The 19,278-nt window shown below is 36.5% G+C and overlaps 2 protein-coding genes across 5 annotated transcripts in view; one reads left to right on the plus strand and one right to left on the minus strand.

The window, feature by feature from the left end:
* Nucleotides 1-6,077, minus strand: part of SLC25A46 (solute carrier family 25 member 46) — a 33,702-nt gene extending 27,625 nt beyond the window's left edge. The window contains exons 1-3 of one of the 2 annotated variants that reach the window (XM_086685296.1): nucleotides 5,979-6,077; nucleotides 2,173-2,215; nucleotides 816-873 (exon numbers count right to left, since the gene is read on the minus strand). In XM_086685296.1, coding sequence (XP_086541422.1) covers nucleotides 816-873; nucleotides 2,173-2,215; nucleotides 5,979-5,997 — 120 coding nt within the window. In that variant the 5' untranslated portion in view covers nucleotides 5,998-6,077. Of the gene's footprint in view, nucleotides 1-815; nucleotides 874-2,172; nucleotides 2,216-4,807; nucleotides 5,231-5,978 lie in introns of those variants that run through there. The other variant, XM_025924390.2, reaches the window with a different exon arrangement.
* A 7,322-nt stretch (nucleotides 6,078-13,399) lies between these two features.
* The window catches only part of TMEM232 (transmembrane protein 232), a 215,870-nt gene continuing 209,991 nt past the window's right edge, over nucleotides 13,400-19,278 (plus strand). Inside the window, exons 1-2 of one of the 3 annotated variants that reach the window (XM_086684934.1) lie at nucleotides 13,400-13,606; nucleotides 14,583-14,703. The gene's annotated coding sequence lies outside the window, so the exon portion shown is untranslated. The remainder of the gene's footprint in view (nucleotides 13,607-14,582; nucleotides 14,704-19,278) is intronic. The other 2 variants (XM_086684990.1, XM_086685049.1) reach the window with 2 other exon arrangements.

The following is a 19,278-nucleotide window of genomic DNA, read 5'->3' on the forward strand; positions in this document are numbered from 1 at the left end:
TAATGACGATTTATATATATATATATATATATATACACACACACACAGTATAATCCAGATATCTTAACATTTAAAAGATCTAAAGAACTCAGTAAATTAGTATTTTTCAAATAACCAACACATGATGTTATAGAATCATAAATGGATAAAAAAAATCCATTCAACATGCAGTATAATCAACAGATTTTAATGTTAGAGTACAAAAAGTTAACTTATACCTCAGATTTCTGATTGTAAATAACCCTTAATATATTACTACTTATTAAGTTTTGGTGTACTAACAAACAACAAAATCTGCCAATTATCTAAAAAAGATATAAAACACTCCATTTTCAAATACATAATGTGTATAAGTTTAGACTTTCTTCTTTCAAAACCAATGTACCGCAACAGATTTGACTACAGAGGCAGATATGAAAATTTGGTTGTCTTCTATTATGTAAGATAGGAAAGATATTTACAAAACAGTACAAGTTATTTTTTCATAAAACTGTTATTTATGTTAATATCTAATGGGTTTATTAGTTTTTAATGAAGTCAAGGAATATATATTAAAATTTTCCCAGTTTTGATTTCTGAAGTGGTAAATATTGACTGATAGATATTATTCATATAAACAAAAGTTCTTTGGAGACCTCAGTAATTTTTACAACCCAAGGGTTTTCAAGACCAAAATGTTTGAGACTGGTATATTGTAGATTCTGGTACATTTCACATGGAATAATTGTTACATAGTCTCAGGCATTTATCTGAGCTCTGTATTTTAAATCAGAGTTGGTATTAATGTTTAGAAGGTCAAAGAAAAGTACATTTACCTGACATTGGCGGCGCAGGACAATGCAAGGATGGGCCAGTACATTTTCTGTAAAGAGACTATGAAAGAACAATTTATGTATATGTGTGTGTGTGTGTGTGTGTGTGTGTGTGTGTGTGTGTATGGCCAAAACTTAATTTATAACATGTATCTGAAATTATTCTTGCTTGAAGAATCACACATTATTATGTTTCCCATGCTAAAAGTAAAAATAATAATAATTAAAAAAAAGGCTAGACATGCTTGCAAATCATTCTACCAATAATAAAATTCAATATGAAAAGAATTAAAGACAGATCTGCAAACTGGTAAGCAAAGGAAATAACATAGAATATTGATATGTATAGTCTAAAAATGAAACTACATGTCCGTATGCTTGATTTCGCAAACTCCTTTCCTAGACAACTTAAATGCTTTCCTTTTTTTTCCCCAGAAAATGTCCTATGAACAGAGTTCCTATCAGAAGAGTCATCTATTCTTCATTAGCCCCATTCTGTAAGTTTTAGTTTTGAGGTACACTATATTTAAGTGATAAGGATTTCAATGACTGTTAATTGACTACTATTTTGGGTATCAAATATTTCTTTGAAAGAATCACCACAAAATAAGTACAACTGCGGGCTAACATACTAACAATGACAGAGACACAGCAGGTATGCACACACACACATATATAAATAATACATCAAACGAACAACAGCTTTAAGTATAAATACTGAGTCTAAAGAAAAATTAACTATAGCAGAAAGAAAACTTTAACACAGTTTTGTTCCTATTTACGTTAATGCTCTAATTATGCAAATAAAATCATTTTTTTCTTGGTTAAAATTTTAAAACAATGAGTTATTCTGGCATGCAATAAACTCTTTGTGCAATTCTGATGTATCTGGAATAATATTCACTAAAGATCACATAGTCAAGATTGGGGGCTTTTCTTTCACAAAATGATCATTAAAAAAAAATAATGGTATTATTAAAAGCTGATTGTAAGCAAGACCTAGACTCTATGTTGCTAAATATCATATTATATTTAGAATGTTTAGGGACAGTTTCAATGCAAAATTACTTTGTCTTGGAGGAGATTAGATCAGATTTTTTGGATAGACACATGAAAGTTGTTACAATATTACTTACAAAATTATTTTCTGATTACAAAATTGAATGACTATTTTCTATTCTTCCTCAAAACAAATCAAGCTGTAGATTTTAAATAATAATTTTTCTGCAAAATATTATTCAACATTTAATCAACTGCTCCAAAGAATCTGAAGGAAGCAATACTAATCATTTAATATTATATATTACAGAAAACACTTGAAATAAAAACTTAAATTAAAAATCTTTAGATAAAACATTACCTTGCAAGGCCAATACCAAATCCAGCAAATCTATTCAACTGCTCTAAAACAGAAGAAATAACATTATTCATAACCAATATTTAGGTTAACTGTAAAAAAAAATTTCTTTTATTAACACAATATTTATTTAAATTCCACATCCCAAAGTCAAATTCTGATATGGGCCAGGGAAGCTGTGGGAAATTAAAAGGCAGAACCACTCTTCAGCTCCATTTCATTGTTGAGATGTGGGACTGTGGGCCCAGGGTTTCTAAACTGTCATTTTTCCTAAAACAGTATTCTCGTTTTTACATAGTATCTTCCAAATTTAAAATATTCGCAACTATTTTTTTTTTTACGTTTAACTTATTTTTTGAGAGCCATAGTGAGACAGAGCACAGGTTGGGGAGGGGCAGAGAGAGAAGGAGACACAGAATCTGAAGGAGGCTGCAGGCTCTGAGCTGTCAGGAGAGAGCCCAACATGGGGCTTGAACTCACAAACCATGAGATCATGGCCTGAGCCAAAGTCGGATGCTTAACCGACTGAGCCACCCAGGCGCCCATGGGAGGGAGCTATTTTTAAAAGCACTAACATACTGGGTAGGCCAAATCAAACATGTCTGCAGATAGAATTTAAGGACTACCAGTTTTCAAATTCTAACTAAAAACAATTTAATTTTTTTTCTAAATAAGGTTCTGATACTATACCAGCCAACAACTTTACCTCGGGTCTTGTAAAACTAGTCATTTACTATTATTGGTGGAAAGCATCTATGTTGAACCAACAGTCGCAAGTGAAACACCTCAAAAGTATTAAATTAACAGTACTTAGGGTAATCAAAAGAGGTGAATAAGGGTCTCTTCTTCTCTCTCCCCAGGTTTTAAATATTTTGAGAATAGCTGCTTAATTAGGTCTCTGCAACAGGCTACTGGATACATATGTGCTACTGCTGATGGCATTTCTATCATCTTAGAAAAGTTTACAGCTGGAAACATTCCTATGGATATGTCAAAACAAAAAACTTTCTCCTTGGCTAAGCAACTCAAAAACATGATGGTGAAATATCACAATCTCGAGGGACTAGATATACAATTTCTACTATAATACAATATTCACAAGGGATAATTTTTGTCTCATCCTCTTTTCTCTCTCTCCTCTTTGCTCTTTGAAATGAAGCAATACCCTCACTATTTCGTTAGTTAGAATAAGGCCATGTAAACAGGTCCCTGGGCAAACTATGTGGTTAGCTATTGCCTTGAAAAATGTACAAGCCAGATGGAAGTTTCTTTTGCCAACTCAGATACTTTCTTCTTTCAGCTTTTTCCTTTTTGCGTGTACAGATCATCCCCAATATTAGCAGAAAATGCCACTGATATTTTCTGGGAAGTGTTAGAAATGTTTATTTTCGTTAGCTGTGTAAGTCTCTTAGTCTTCTACTCTTGCAGAGTTATCATCACCAGCCTCTTAACTGCTGCAAAACACCCCCCTGGTTTCATTAAGAGTTCCTCCTCATTGTAACCATCAAAGCATGAATTATGAAAAGATGAAAAACCCTCAGCTTTGCTGCCTTAGAAGGTGACTGTGTAGCAATCATATGTGCATTCTGAATTATTTAATTTATAACTTCCCAGTACTCCTTTTGGGACCTACAGAAAGAAAACGAGACAGGTTGAAAAAGCAAATTGTATGACACTGTGTAAGTCATGGATCTTCTTCCACATCCTCATTTGCTCCTAGATGATATTTAAAGTCTATTCCTCTCAGTTAACACAAATCAAATAAAAATTGTGGCACTCTCAAATTAAAACCAAAGAAATGAGAATAAACATATCTAAAATATACTTAATATTTAATGATTTAGCCTATTATTCTAATGATTTCAAAATGGGGAGAGGCAGTTATTATTTCCATTTTATGTATTAAAAAGTTGAGAATATTTAGATCAGTGTTGTAATTATAACACTGGTCTTCTGACATCCTGCAGAGATTAATTAGGTCTTGATTCCAAAGTCTTGAAATGGTCTCAATGTTTTTTACTATTTAGTGAAGTTTGTAGGTGAGAAATAGGAAAGCAGGAGGTGGAAAACATAGTAGTTTCAGCGTCTAGAAAATAGACACAATTCCTATGATTAAAAGATAAAGGAAAGGAAATGAATACTTTTTAGCCTCCTATATGCTCAAACTGTACTAAGCATTACTTACACCTCATTTAACACTTAAATAGAGCCAGGTTTGAATCCAAGCCTGTCAGTGCTGAAAAACTTTCCTGAACACAAAGCACAATTCAAAGAAATAAAGCTGTCGGTAAATTAGGTTACTGTTCACACAATTCCCAGTGAACAGTAAATAATTTCCTTCCTTCTTGATTTAGGTCATGGGATGGAATACACCCAAACCCTTCGAAACTCCTACTGCGCAGACCAGAGCTAAGGCAGGTGTCTTTTCTGGAGGTGATCCCGGAATAAAGGTTTCTGCAAGGGAGAGGGAGCAGGCCCACTGCAGGGGGCAGAGGACGAAAGGAGGGCAGAGGGTGTGGCGCGCGATAGGCCCAGCGGCACCGAAGGCGGCACCCTCCGCGTGGCTTCCGCGCTTTGCAGGCCTCGAGCCGCGGCTCCGCCACTCCACCCACCCCTGCCTTGCTCCCACGTCCCTCACCGCTGCTCTGCCCCTGCACGCCGCCGCCGCCGCCGCTGCTGCCGCCGGGAAACGGTTCCTCCGCGGGGCCCTCGAGCGGGGTGGAGGGGGCGGGCGCGCCGTAGGGCGGGCTCTTCTCTCCCCAGTGCAGGTTGCGGCTACCGGGGATGTCTGGGGGAGTGGTCACCCAGTGGCTCAGGTCGGACCCGGAGCTGAAGGACCTGGCAGGGAAGGCGCCGCCAAAGCCCTGCTCATCCCGGGCACCGCCTCGATAGCCCAAGCCATCGAATCCGTCCGGGCGCCGCGGATGCATCGGAGACGGGGCAGGATGAGGCGAGCCCCCCGGAGCCCACCACCACTAGGGCCACCGCGACCTCGGGCCACACGGCTTCTTCGTCGCCGTTGCCGCGTCTGGGGAAATCTGACAACCGGAAGTCACGTTGCAACCCCGGAAGTTTGGTGAGCACGTGATCTTAGGCTTTTCCGGTGATTTATAGAGGGATGGTTGCTAGGGAGACGCGGAGGCAACCAAGGACCGAGCCTTGAAACGGTCTCTGTGGAGGAGGTGGGAAGAGGACTGTGGAGTTAATGGAACATTGTACCAAAGAGATACCGTAAAGGAATTGGAGTGGGAGGGACGGCTTGGATGAGCGGAGGTCGAATAAAGACGTTTGTTTTACCGAGGGACAAACGCATCCCTGGAGCTGACTCACTGAGATCTCAGCCAGAAATGTTCTGCTGCACCCCAAGGCCTCAGATCTAGGTCTTTTCTTTTCCTTATTGGTCTAGTGCCTCACCCGCTGCGAGAGAGCTATTAGAGGTTAGAGTTGTGGGGTGTTGGTAACGTTCCCTCTAGTTTCGCCTCCCGCACTTGCCGTTTTAGCTAACATCTATTGAGCGAGCTGGTTCTGCGCCGTGAACCCAAAGGTAGTATGGACCGCCAGACCAAGCATTAGAAAAGACGGCCGGTGGAGAAAACCCTCTGACCCTCCGCTCCTCCCAAGAATGTAAACTGCTCTCGGATTTAGAAATTAAGCATTTTGCTTTTCTAAGGCTACAAATAGTTTTGTTTGTTTGTTTGTTTTGCTGGTACACCCAAATCACTCCGTGTATGTAAAGCGCAGTGATACTGTTCAAAATTGAGACCCTGGTTGAACAATCAAGAGGACTTGTGAACAGAGTCCTCTACTACCTGTTTGCATCAGTTCCATGGGCTTTTCGGGCAGAGTTGCTCTGCAGAGATCTGAGCAAGTCTTCCATGGGTTCTTCCTGTGTCTGTTCTTCCCACTGGACGTCCAGGATTCCGAGGGCTTTCAGAAGAGAATCATGACGTGCTATTCTTAATCTTCCAGACGAGACCCTTTCCTTAAAGTGATAACTTCATCTTGAGGGGATTGATGTTCTTAAATTGGGTTGATATGTGGCTTAGGCAAGTGTTTTGAGTCTCTCCTTTAATAAGTGTATCCAGTATTACTCGAGTACTAATACCAAATTACCGGGCAACTAATATCAAATTAATTACTGAGCATGGCAATAAAAACGATTTCTCTGTTCCTTAGAAATGATTGGATTAAAGATGTGATTGGTTCAGGTCTAAAACTTGTTTCTTAAAAGGAGACAAAAAGGCGTCTGTGTGTGTGTGTGTGCACTTCTAATGTAAAAAACAATAACATGTCACGATTTCACATCCACATCAGAAGAAAAGATGAGTTGGTAAAAGGATAGCTGGGTAGCCAGCCAGTTGAGGGGAAGGAACAATAATAGCCCCACCTCGCAGCTCACCCCCCACGTAAATTCCAGCTGCAATGTATCATATTTTTTTCTTTATTTTTAAAAAGATTGAACATTGGGAGAAAACAATAGGTGATTATTTTTCCAATAATATTGGTAAACTTTCTAAAAGTGACAGTAAAGTCAAAAACCATGTAGGGAAAGGCATCAATATGACCACAAAAAATTTAATTTTTCTATATGCAAATAAAAAAGGAGAAACATAGTAACCAAAATTAAAAGAAAAATCACAAACTGGACAAAATTACATTTTAACATTATCAAGACAATTTGTCACTTTATTGTAAAAAAGAGCACTTAGCACGAGTAAAGGTAATTCAATAGAAATTTAAGCGAAAAACATGACAAGGCAAGTCGTAAAAAAAATACAAATGGATAATAGTTATATGAAAAAAAAGTCTGCCCTTTAGTAATTGAAGAAAGAAAATTTAATAACTATCTTACCCCGATTTAAATGACAGTGTTTAAAAGGGAAAATGTACATTGTCATGCAATGTGAAAAGAAAGTAGCTGTCATTCATTTCTGGAGTGGCATGAAACATAACAGCTTGTTCCTGGAGGGCTGCTTGGCAATATGTATTTAAAAGCCATGAAAATAATCATCTCTTTTGTTTCCTAACTCTTAGGAAACAAATATAAGGTGTATACATTTACTTATGCACATATTTATGACATAATTGCTCATAACAGGAAAAATTGGATAAAACAGGATACTAAATATCAAGTAATTATTATCCATTACTTATTAATTAAAATGATTCATCTATATGATCCTTTAAGCAAAATATATTTACTGAGCACCCATCCTGGTTATAGTTACTGTACTAAGCAATGAAGTTAAAATGATAAGTCAAAGTCCTTGCGTTGTTAGAACTCACATTCTAGTTAGGTGATAAATAATGAATATGTCAAATAATGAAACAAACATATAATGCAATGTCAATGACATGTATTATATATATTTAATAAAATCGAGCAAGTGATAGAGGCAGCATTTTTAGATTGTTTGGTCAAGGACATCCTCTTTGAGGAAATGATCTTTAAACAGACGTAAATGAAGTGAAGGAATGAACCATGTGTGAATATTTGGAAGAAAGATTTTCAAGGCAGGATGAAGTCTAAAGTGCTGATGACGAGCTAGGTAGGTAGTCAACGTGCAAGGGCTCACTGAGAGCTGAAAGGGTAGGGGACAGATTTGGCAGGACTTTGTTGGAGATGGACAAGAACTTAGATCTTTTAAGAGCATAATGAGGCGACCTTAATGATATTTTAGAAGGACAAACCCGAGTTCTGGATGGGGCAAAGGTGGAAGCCTCCTCTACTAGCAGACCACTGAAAGCAGTGTAGTGCCCTCTAATCTATGGTTTCACTTTCCCAGGTTTCAGTTTCCTGTGCTTTTCAGTTGCCAACAGGAAACTGCAGGCTGGAAGCAGATGATTCTCCTTCACAAGGATAGTCAGAAGACCAATAGTTGCCTAATGCTACGTCACAATGCCTGTGTCATTTATCTCACTTTCTATCATGTAGGCATTTTATTATCTTGCATCCTCACAAGAAGAAGAAGAAGGATGAGTACTGGACAGTTAGATATTTTGAGAGAGAGAGAAAGAGAGAGACTATATTCACAAAATTTTATTATAGTTTATCACTATAATTGTTCTGTTATTATTCATTACTGTGCCTAATTTATAAATTAAACTTTATCATAGATATGTATGTATAGTAAAAAATAGCATATATGGGGTTTGGTACTGTCTGCAGTTTCAGGCATCCACTGGTGGATTGAGCTCAGAGTCTCTCATGAAATTGCTGTCAAAACTCCAGTTTGAGGTACAGTTATTTAGACTTAACTGGGCTTGACTGGGACTAGAGGATTCACTTCCAAAATATCTCACTCAGCTAACTGTGGGAAGAATGCTTCTTTTTTTGCTGGTTTGCTGTCAAGAGGTCTAAATTACTTGCCACATGGAGCTCTCCATAGAAGTCTTGGAGTGTCCTTCTAATGTGACAGTTGGCTTTGAGAGAGAGCTAGGAGGATTCTACACTATCTTTATGACCTAACCCCACTTCATCACTTCTGTCACATTCTGATCTCTAGGAGTGAGTCACTAAACCCACCCCACACTGAAGTGAAAGGAATTTGGCTCCATCTTCTGGAGAAAGGATTACCTAATAGTTTGTGGTCATATTTTTAAGTAACTACAATTAAACTGTTACATAATAATGATTTATAGAGGCATACAAATTTACTAATCAGGAAAAATTCCACAAAATTATGGTGTTTATTTACTTAATTTGGGTGGGGAAGGAGAAGGAGAGAGAGAGAGAGAGAGCGCGCGCGCGCGATGTGGGGCTGTATCCTGCATCCCTGGGATCGTGACCTGAGCCGAAATCAAGAGTCAGATGCTCAACCAACGGAGCCATCCAGTTGTCCCCCAAAATAGATTTGAAGGATTTGTTTGCTTTGAAAATAATCACATGATAGAAATATTTGTAATCATGAAATAGTTTCTTAAATATTTTTAAAAGTCTAGCCATTCAGTTAAAGTTGAAATAAAAATGAAGAGTAGCATTCTTTTTGATCGCCGAGTAATAGTCCATTGTGTATATATACATCTTCTTTATCCATTCATCAGTCATGGACATTTGCACTCTTTCCATAATTTGGCTAAATGCTGCCATAACCATTTAAAAGAATGAAATCTTGCCATTTGCAAGAATGTGGTTGGAAGTAGAATGTATTATGTTAAGGGAAATAAGTCAGTCAGAGAAAGACAAACGTGTGGTTTCGCTCACATGTGGAATTTAAGAAACCAAACAGATGAACATGGGGAAGGGAAGGAAAAATCAGATAAAAACAGAGAGGGAGGCAAACCGTAAAAGACTCTTAGATACAGAGAACAAACAGAGGACTGCTGGAGGAGCCAGCTAAATGGGTAATGGGTGTTAAGGAGGGCACGGGGGATGAGTACTGGGTGTAATGTGTAAGTGATGAATAACTAAATTCTACTCCTGAAACCACTAAAAATAATAATAAAAAAAAGAAATGAAGAATAACAGATTATTTTGACAGTTTTCCAAGAACTGGCACAAAATGTATTACCTGCTCAATGAAAGTACAAAAAAAGCAAGTCATTCATTTATATCAATATTTTACTCAGAGACTCTTACAATGAATGAATTTAGCTCCCAGGATAAAATGAAAATCATCTATGCAGGAATGCACCCAGCAATATTTATTAAGCACTAATATATGGAAGTCACTGTATTAGTTACTAAGATGTAGCTATATATTTTCTCAAGGATGGAATTTGAAGATACTGAAAATATTTATTTCTCATGCATATAGGGACCAAGAAAAAGTTTTCCAAATAAATTTTAATATGTAATAAGCCACGTCCTCCTATACTTGCTTCTTTTTTATAATTTTCTTGGCTAATCTGCCATTTAGTCTTCCAAATGAACTTTAAAAAAACATTTAATTCTTCACTCTCATTCTTCTAAACACACACACAGACACACACATTTTGGGATTCAAAGTGTACTCACAAAATTTTTATGGTTAACTTTAAGATGCTAGATTTTTTTCATATTCTTGAAATATTTCCTTCAGTGATTCAACGATTTCATTTGCTTAGGTCTATATTTATGCCAATCAATGTTCTGTTTCAAAAACATATTATATATTTCTATTTGTTGAGATCCAACATTTAGTTTACAATCTGCTTTGAGAATCTTACTGAATTCCTCCACCCCACAATAGCGTAACATCTTTATTTTACACTTCTTTATGAAAACAGAAGCGTCCCTACTCCTTTCTTGCACGTCAATACTTTAACTTGGATTACAGAAGCTATAAACAAATCTCTTTCAAAATTTTTTTTGTGATTTCGTTTTGTGGCCAAGGGAAAGTTTATTGTTTAGTTATATCTGGTTTCAGAGCTCAACATCAGTTTTTTCCAGTCACAGCTTCTGCATTTTTGAGTTCTTAACTTTGATTAATGTTTGGGTGATGTGTTCTTTGAGTGGTTTGAGTAGTTTAATCTTAAAGTGGAGGAGGAGGAAGGGAAGAATTTGTGGAATCTCCCTTATATAAACATGTCCTTTAGTTGTCTTCCCTATAGAATTCATGAGTAGCTACTTTTTTTTCCTGAATGCTCTGCAGAATCAACTGATTTTTATATTTGAAGAAGAATTTTTATCCAACCTTTTATTTTTTGTGAGTAATGTGTTTAGTACTTTGTATTTTTAATGCTTTTAATATTTTTCCTAGATCTCATGAAATACAAAAAACCCCCATCAAATTGCAGTTTTTCCATATTTATTTTATTTTGAATATGGTAAGCACTTTTTTTTTCTTATTTCACCCATCTTCCCATTTATCTCCCCTCTGGTAACCATCAGTTTGTTCTCTATATTTAAGAGTCTGTTTTTTTGTTTGTCTCTTTTTCCCTTGTTCATTTGTCTCTTAAATTCTACATATGAGTGAAATGACATGTTTGCCTTTCTCTGACTGACTTATTTCACTTGCATTGTATACACTAGACCCGTCCATGTTATTGCAAATGGCAAGATCTCATTCTTTTTTATGGCTGAGTAATATTCCCGTGTGTGTGTGTGTGTGTGTGTGTGTGTGTGTATCTTTATCCATTCATCTGTTCATGGACACTTGGGCTGCTTCCATATCTTGACTATTCTATATAATGCTGCTATAAACATGTAGTGCATATATCTTTTCAGATTGGTATGTTCATATTCTTTGGGTAAATACACACTAGTGGAATTACTGGATCATATTGTAGTATTATGTTTAATTTTTTGAGGAACCTCTATACTGTTTTCCACAGTGACTGCACCTAGTTTGCATTCCCACCGACAGTGCAAGGACTTTCCTTTTTCTCCCCATCTTTGCCAACGCTAGTTGTTTTTTTGTGTTCTTGAGTTTAGCCATTCTGACAGGTATGAGGTGATATCTCATTGTGGTTTTGATTTGCATTTCCCTGATGATGAGTGACGTTGAGCATCTTTTCAAGTGTCTGTTGGTCATGTGGATGTCTTCTTTGGAGAAATGTCTGTTCATATCTTTTGCTGATTTTTAATTGCATTATTTTTTCAGTGTTGAGTTGTATAAGTTCTTTATGTATTTCAGATACTAATCTTTTATTGGCTATGTCATTTACAAATGTCTTCTCCCATGTAGTAGATTTTCTTTTAGTTTTGTTGATTGTTTCTTTTACTGTGCAGAAACCTATTTTGATGAAGTCCCAATAGTTTCTTTTTGCTTTTATTTCCTTTGTCTCATATCAAGAAATATGTTGCTATGGCAGGAATGTGGTAAGCATTCTTAATTTGCTATCTCAACTATTTTTTTCGTCAAAAGATTTTTCCCTGCTATACTTTATTATAATTTATATCTTTGTTCTCTGTTTTTAGAACACATTCTATGTGGGCTGGGACTCTACGATCTGCTTTCTAAGATGTGTCTTTTACAGTATTTCTCAATTTTACTTTTATTCTTACCCTCAACTTACTGATCTATTAGGAGGAATGTGTTTCAGAGAAGCCTGGGATCTGATACTGTAATTTCTTAAACTTTATCAATTTTTAGAATTAATTAAAAAATTTTTTTTACATTTATTTATTTTTGAGAGACAGAGAGAGACAGGTGGGTGAGGGACAGAGATAGGAGACATAGAATCCAAGCAGGCTCCAGGCTCTGAGCTGTCAGCACAGAGCCCGATGAAGGGCTGGAACTCACCAACTGTGAGATCATGACCTGAGCCGAAGTCAGCCGCTTAATCGACTGAGCCACCCAGGCGCCCCTATAATTAATTTTTTAAAAAGTCTTTATTATTTTTCAAGCAGTTTTAGGTTCATGCCAAAATTAAGAGGAAGGTACAGAGATTCCATATACTCCCTGTCCTCAACACATGCAAAGCCTCCCCGATTATCAACATCCTCAACTGGAGTAGTAATTTGTTACAGTTGGCAAACTTGGACTGACACATCATAATCATCCAAAAGTCTGTGGTTGATGTTAAAGTTCACTGTTGGTGTTGTACATTCTATGGGTTTGGACCAATATTTTCTGTTTTAAATATCAAAATGTACTAAAAAATCAAAAAACGTATTTGGTGCTTATTATGAACAGAAATAAATCAGGATTGATGTATTTCAAGTTTACATCAGTTACATTCTCTTTTGAAGTTTTTGATTTTTTAATTTTTTAAAATTTTTATGAAGTTTTAATTTTTTTAGGCAGTTATTTCACCAGGACAATACCTGCACATTAGCTTTGAGTTTAATCAGAATTGCTCTTCCACATAGTGAAACACCTGTGAACATTTGTAGAATATTTGAAGTTCCTCATCCATTGGTAGGTGGGAATCTTATAAGGATTCAAATTAATTTTATTGTATCCTATCTTTAAAAATTAATCATTCTTTTGCATTTAAATTCGCCCTCTTGTGCTTAGTACATACAAAACACCCTGGATGCTTTGTTTACCCACTATCCGAAATAAAGAGGACATTAGCAGATTTAGATTTTCTATGTAAAAGGCGCTTAGGAACAACAGTTTGACTAGAAGACATAACCTTCTAACGTACCCTTATACAGTAATCATGCTGTTTTTATTTACTTTATTTTTTTCATGTAGATGGGGGGCATTGGGCCAGATTTGGGAGGAGGCAGATAAATGTTGAGGAGACCCAAAAGCGCTGCCAAGCCTCTTCTCACTGCAGCTACTGGCTGCATATCCAGCATACAGTATTTAAAACGAATCATTAGCATGTGCTTTATCATTGTATTTTAAAGCTAACAAAAGTCTTTCACGCATCATTGCATCTATTCGTTGGAAACTAAACACAAACGTGGTGAAGGAGGGGAAAAGAATGTGGAATTGCATTTATAGGTCCTGATTGGCTAAGCCCTGGTCAGCAGCTAAAAGAGCATACTTCCGGCTCTAAAAGTGAATTCCACAGCGTCCTTAGCAACTAGTCTCGATCCCCAGCGACCCCGAGCACCACGGTGAGTCCTAGTTCTGATGACTTGAGAACTAAAGTTGCCACGTCCACCATGAGGGCAGCCGGGAACCCCATAAAGACTCCAAAATGGGAGCGCGGAGCGTCGTTCTAAGATACCATAGCTCTGGCTGTAGGAAACAGCCTCCGCTACTCGCGCCCCTAGCCCAGGCTCACCATCCCCGCCTGTCTAAGAATCTAAGCAGTACCGGGGAAACTCCCTCGAGGGCAGGAAGGGTGAAGGTGGGGTCAGCCACCGGGCCTTTTGACAGGGAAATGGCTTTTTTTTTTTTTTTTTTTTTTGGCTGGGAGACTAAAGGAGATGTGGTAAGTTCCCTTGGTATCAATGGGAAAACTCATAGGGTATTTTCTCTGGACTGGGTTTGTGTGTCCGGGCAACCCTTAATTCAGAACTCTCCTTGCGTTGTTGGAGAGTCTTCAAGTCTTTGTATAGTTGGTGAAATTACACTCACCTCCCATTTTTTTGTATCCAGACTCTTGAACTTCAAAAGAGAAAGTTTAAAAGTTTGGAGAAGAGTGTAGATGTGTGTGTTGCGGGGGTGGGGGGGGGGGAGGGGGGTGCGTACCTTAAGGATGTGAAATAAAAAGATTTTTAAAACGCAATTTATCTTGGGAAAAAAGGTATGAGCTATCGATTAGGAAAAAATCTGTGTGTGTGTGTGGTGGGGGGGGGGGTAAAGTGATGGTAGGATCCCTTTACCTTATCTCAACAATATATTTGAATGGATTCTATCTTTTTGACAGTCTTTGATCAATTTATCTTTTGATCTTTAAGGTTATAGTCTAAATCTTGCATTCTTTAAATCAAATAACCTACCCAAAGACTCGATATAATTTTAACATTGTCTAGTTCTCAGAAATTGTCTTTTAAAGTGTACTTTTCCAACATTGTTTTCATTGGGGCTTAAAAAAATACACTAGGGCTTAAGGTTAATTTTTTTTTTTTTTTAATCTGTGCCAAGTTGCAGGTGAACTGCCAAGCACCCAGGCAGCTTGCTGGAGCCATTGTAGGAGCTGAAACATATCTCTCCAATGTGTAAAGACTTTTTGTTTTGCTGCCCCACATAAATCTTTAGATTCAAGGTGAGTACCAGATTTTTGTTTCAGTAAGAACTATTCTGTATGCTCTCTTCTTATGGAACATCTGATTCATTATTAGGATCATTCATTAGCATGATAGACTTGGTAAGTGTTTTTCTCTTCAAGTTCATTGTCCATCCAGAGCTTCTGGTAAAGTGCATGGTCACAAGTGCTTAGTAGACAGTTTAGTGCTATCAGTTAGAATTTTCCAAAATGTGTCCTGCATGTGACTCTAGGTGATAGTATCCTAAAGGTTCCTCCTGGTCAAATGTAAAAATTATACATTGTACTGCTGCTCAGGGAAATTTGCAGTGCACAGGAACATATTAACCACTCCTAGAGGTCTTAGGATATGCAAACCTATTTAATTTTGTTTAGTGTAGTATTTCCCAAACTTCACAACAAAAAGCTTTTAGGACATAACTACATCCCAAGAATCTGTATTTCACAAAACATATTTGAGAATTACTGTTCAAACCTAAACAGTGTACTCTTTATTTTTGCTTATATTTCCATCAAAACAATTAGATTAGTTTTTTTATTAAAATTTTTTAACGTTTATTCATTTTTTTGAGAGACAGAGACAGAGCGTGAGTGGGGGAGGGGCAGAGAGAGAGAGAAATAGACACAGAATCTGAAGCAGGCTCCAGGCTCTGAGCTGTCAGCACAGAGCTCGATGTGGGGCTCCAACCCATGAACTGTGAGATCATGACTTGAGCTGAAGTTGGCCATTTAACTAACTGAGCCACCCAGGTGCCTTCGATTAGTTTTTAAAATGTAAAACTATCTCTATTTGGAGATGTCATGATGGTGTATGTAGAAAATGCTAAAGAATCGACTAAAAATGTATTAGATCTAATAAAAAAGTTCAGCAATGTTGCAGCATATAAGATCAATATACAAGAATCACATGTAAGAGAATGAAGTTGAAATCCTATCTCACACTACATGCAGAAATTAACTCAAATGAACCTCAATGTAAGAGTTAAAACTGTAAAACCCTTAGGAAAAAAAAGGCATAAATCTGATTTAGGGAATGGTTTCCTAGATATGGCAACTAAAACATACAATCAAAGAAAAACAGACCCCAAGGATTTCATCAAAATTATAAACCTTAATGCTTCAAAGGGCGCCATCAACAAAGTGAAAACACAACCCATAGAATGGGAGAAAAATTTTTGGAAATCATACATTGATATGACTTGTATTGATGTGATTTGTATGTATGTATGCATGATTGATATGATTTATGTCTAGAAGATATAAAAATAATCACAACTCAATAATAGAAGACAACCCAATTAAAAATGGGCAAAGGATCTGAATAGACATTTCTTTATAGGGGACACACAAATGGCTAGTAAGCACATGAAAAATGCTCAATATCATAAGCCATCAGGAAAATTCAAATAAAACCTCTTCATACCCTTTTGAATATTTGTAATTAAAAAAGTGTTGGGGTGGCTGGCTGGTTCAGTTGGATGAGCATGTGACTCTTGATCACATGCTCAAGCATGTGTTCTATACTCATGCTCAACATGAGTTCTAGCCCCACATTGGGTGTAGTAGAGATTAGATTACTTAAATAAATAATTTAAATAAAAATAAAAAAACAAATGTTGGTGAGTATGTGGAGAAATTGGAGCCCTTACACATTGCTAGTGAAAATGTGAAATAGTGCAGCTGCTTTGGAAAACAATCTGGCAGTTCCTCAAAATGGTTAAACATAGAGTTACCATGTGATCCAGTAATTTCGCTCCTTGTAAATACTCAAGAGAATTGGAAATACCTGTGCACACATAAGTTTGTACATGATGTTAATGGCATAATTAGGACTGATCCCATTCAGATCTTGGATTCTTGGATCTCTGTCAGCAAGTCCATGGTTAAGACAAGTTTATACTTACATTTATAGAATGTAAAATTTCATAGCCACGTGTGTTATCACTAATGTTACATTGTGTGTGTGCATACAGAGGTTTGGGTGGGAACAAATACTGAAATCATTACTTTTTACAGGAATCCCAGGAGAGGATATAGAGCAGTTGTTGAGAAGAATAAATTTTACAGTTTTCTTCTAGCGCAGATTGCCTAGATTGCATGTAATGACTTCATGCACCTGATATGAAGTGGTTATTCAGCTCTTACGTCACTCAAATACTTTTCAGGCTTTTCAGACTTTGCTTGGTGATGCATGCACAAATTGTGTATATCCTTCATATACTGTGGACATTGGGCTTTTCTATTACTGCCAAGTTCACCCTATAACATTAGTACCCTAGGAAGAGCCAACCAGTGCTTAGGGTCCTTAAAAACCTGTGGTCTTCCTTTCCCCAGCCATGGTTAAATTTCTTCCAGAAGGTAGCAACAGTACAGAATCTTTCATCAGGTTCAGAACTAAGGTTTTCATCAGATATCACCTTAGGAAATTCATCAATGTAACTTTTAGAAATCTTTTCATGAAGGTATTCAGATATTTTATACCATGAAGCTGTTTACATTTCTATAGTCAATCTTCTGAATATTGGTACTCATGTTCAGTGTTCATTTTTTCACAGTCAATTCTATCCTGTTTATTGAACCACAAATCAGTCATTTCCCCTGTTTGGAAAGTTTAGCATCATTTTATATGTTTTATATACTCATCAGTCACTTGCTTTTACTCTTCATAGCCCTGGTTATTTATTTTTTTTTTTTTTGGCTCTCTCAATCCAAAATTTGTCTTTTTTTCAGGGATTTTATTCCATTATTTCTTTGATTTCTGTTTCTTCTCTAATGATTCTTTTGCTCATTCAAGAAATACCTAAAGATTTTGATTTATGCTTGTTTTAAGTTTCTAAAAGAACAATTAAAGACTACCATATTTATGAAACTGCCATTTCATAGTTTGGCGCTGAAAGAATTCTATTGTGTTAAGTACTTTCAGTTTTTAAGTATTCTGCTCATTAGATAAAGATACTTACATTATTTGAATTCAGGGCCAAAATAAAGAGTCATGTTAAGAGACAGAGAGATGGAAAACATATTTTACTCATATTTAAATTGAAAATTTGACTATTCTCTAGATCTTGTCATATATTTATAGAATGTCATATTGACAAAATATTTTTCTTGGGCATTTTTTGTCCTCCTAAAATAATCTGGAGTCCTATTATGGACTTCAGCATTTTGAAATGTGATAATGTTGGTTTGTAGACCTGTCTTTTTCTCCAGATTATAATTTCTTGAGGAAGAGATTATATTGTAATTAATTTCAGACACAGGAAGCTCAAACATCATTAGCACTTTTATTTTTGTGAAAACTGAATCAAATTCCCTAAATGTAACCACTAACAATGAATAATGTATTGTTTGATAGTGCTAAATATAAAATGGTCAAAAACGTTCTTTTATTTCTAGTTTATATGTAAGTATGTGTGTGAGTGTCTCTGTGTGTGTGTGTGTGTGTGTGTGTGTGTGTGTGTGTGTGTGTGTGTGTGTGTAGTTTTATTTCATTTTATATGTCGAATGTTGCAAATGAATAAAAAGTACTGGCACACAACATAAACCCAATAAAAAAGTTCATGGACAATTGCATCCATTTTTGCAACTTCTTCACAGACCATTAATCACATTAGTAGTTTGTACTGAAGCCAATCCACTTCCTATGGTGAATATCAACCTAAACAAAGAGGAAAACTGAGGCAAGTTTGAATGATCAGAAATCGAATTTATTCAGGGATAGCACAGGAATTGCAATTTGGGAAACACAAACTATAGCAAACTACAGGCAGATTTGTTGAAGGTTTGGGGTGGGCTATATTTATGGGAAAGGAGTGCAAAGAAGGGGGAGGTCCAGCCAGAGTCTAGGCAGTAAGTTCATTGGCTTGAGGATGGGGGAAGATTCATGGTGGATGTTCAGTGGTGGGAAAATAAGTCCCCATATTCCGTAAGTCAGGCATTTCTATAGTTGGTCTCTTTATTTCATGACTTTCATTTTCCTAAGGGTGCATGAGTGAGATTCTCCATTCCATATCCTCTGGTTCCATTTCTGATTTCGCAATGAGTGAAAGATATGTAAGATATTTAAGTCAGAAGAAGACTTTATCACTTAAGGGTCAGATCATTGCAATTTTCCTGAATAAATGAGTGAATAGGTGATTGATGGGTGATGAATGAAAGTAGTACCTGTTTAAATTTTAATATTTTTTAGTTCATTTTCCTCATTGTCCAAAGGTTTGTAAATCATCTGTAAATACTTTAAACACTTCAGTTTTCAGTATTTTGAATACTCCTATTTCATATTAATTATGAATAATTATTTTACTTGCTACTACAAAGTTAAAATAGATGTACTAGTTATGAATCATAGTCAATGGACTTATGTATTGCAAGAAATATTTCTGTACTTTAAACTATTTATACTCCAAGCTTCTGTTCTGCTTGACTGGTTAGATATTCAGTCTTGGTTTTGATTAGTCTTGCCCCTGCCCTGGGGTTATACAAAGGTCCTTGATACTTATGTATCTCTAAAACATTGGAGGTCACCATGGGGCATTGGGGCAATTGTCACGTCTATATGGTCCTCTGTATTTTGGC

The sequence above is a fragment of the Puma concolor genome, chromosome A1 (genome assembly GCF_028749965.1).
Source record: "Puma concolor isolate L17-30 chromosome A1, mPumCon1.1.hap2, whole genome shotgun sequence".
Classification (NCBI taxonomy): Eukaryota; Metazoa; Chordata; class Mammalia; order Carnivora; family Felidae; genus Puma; species Puma concolor.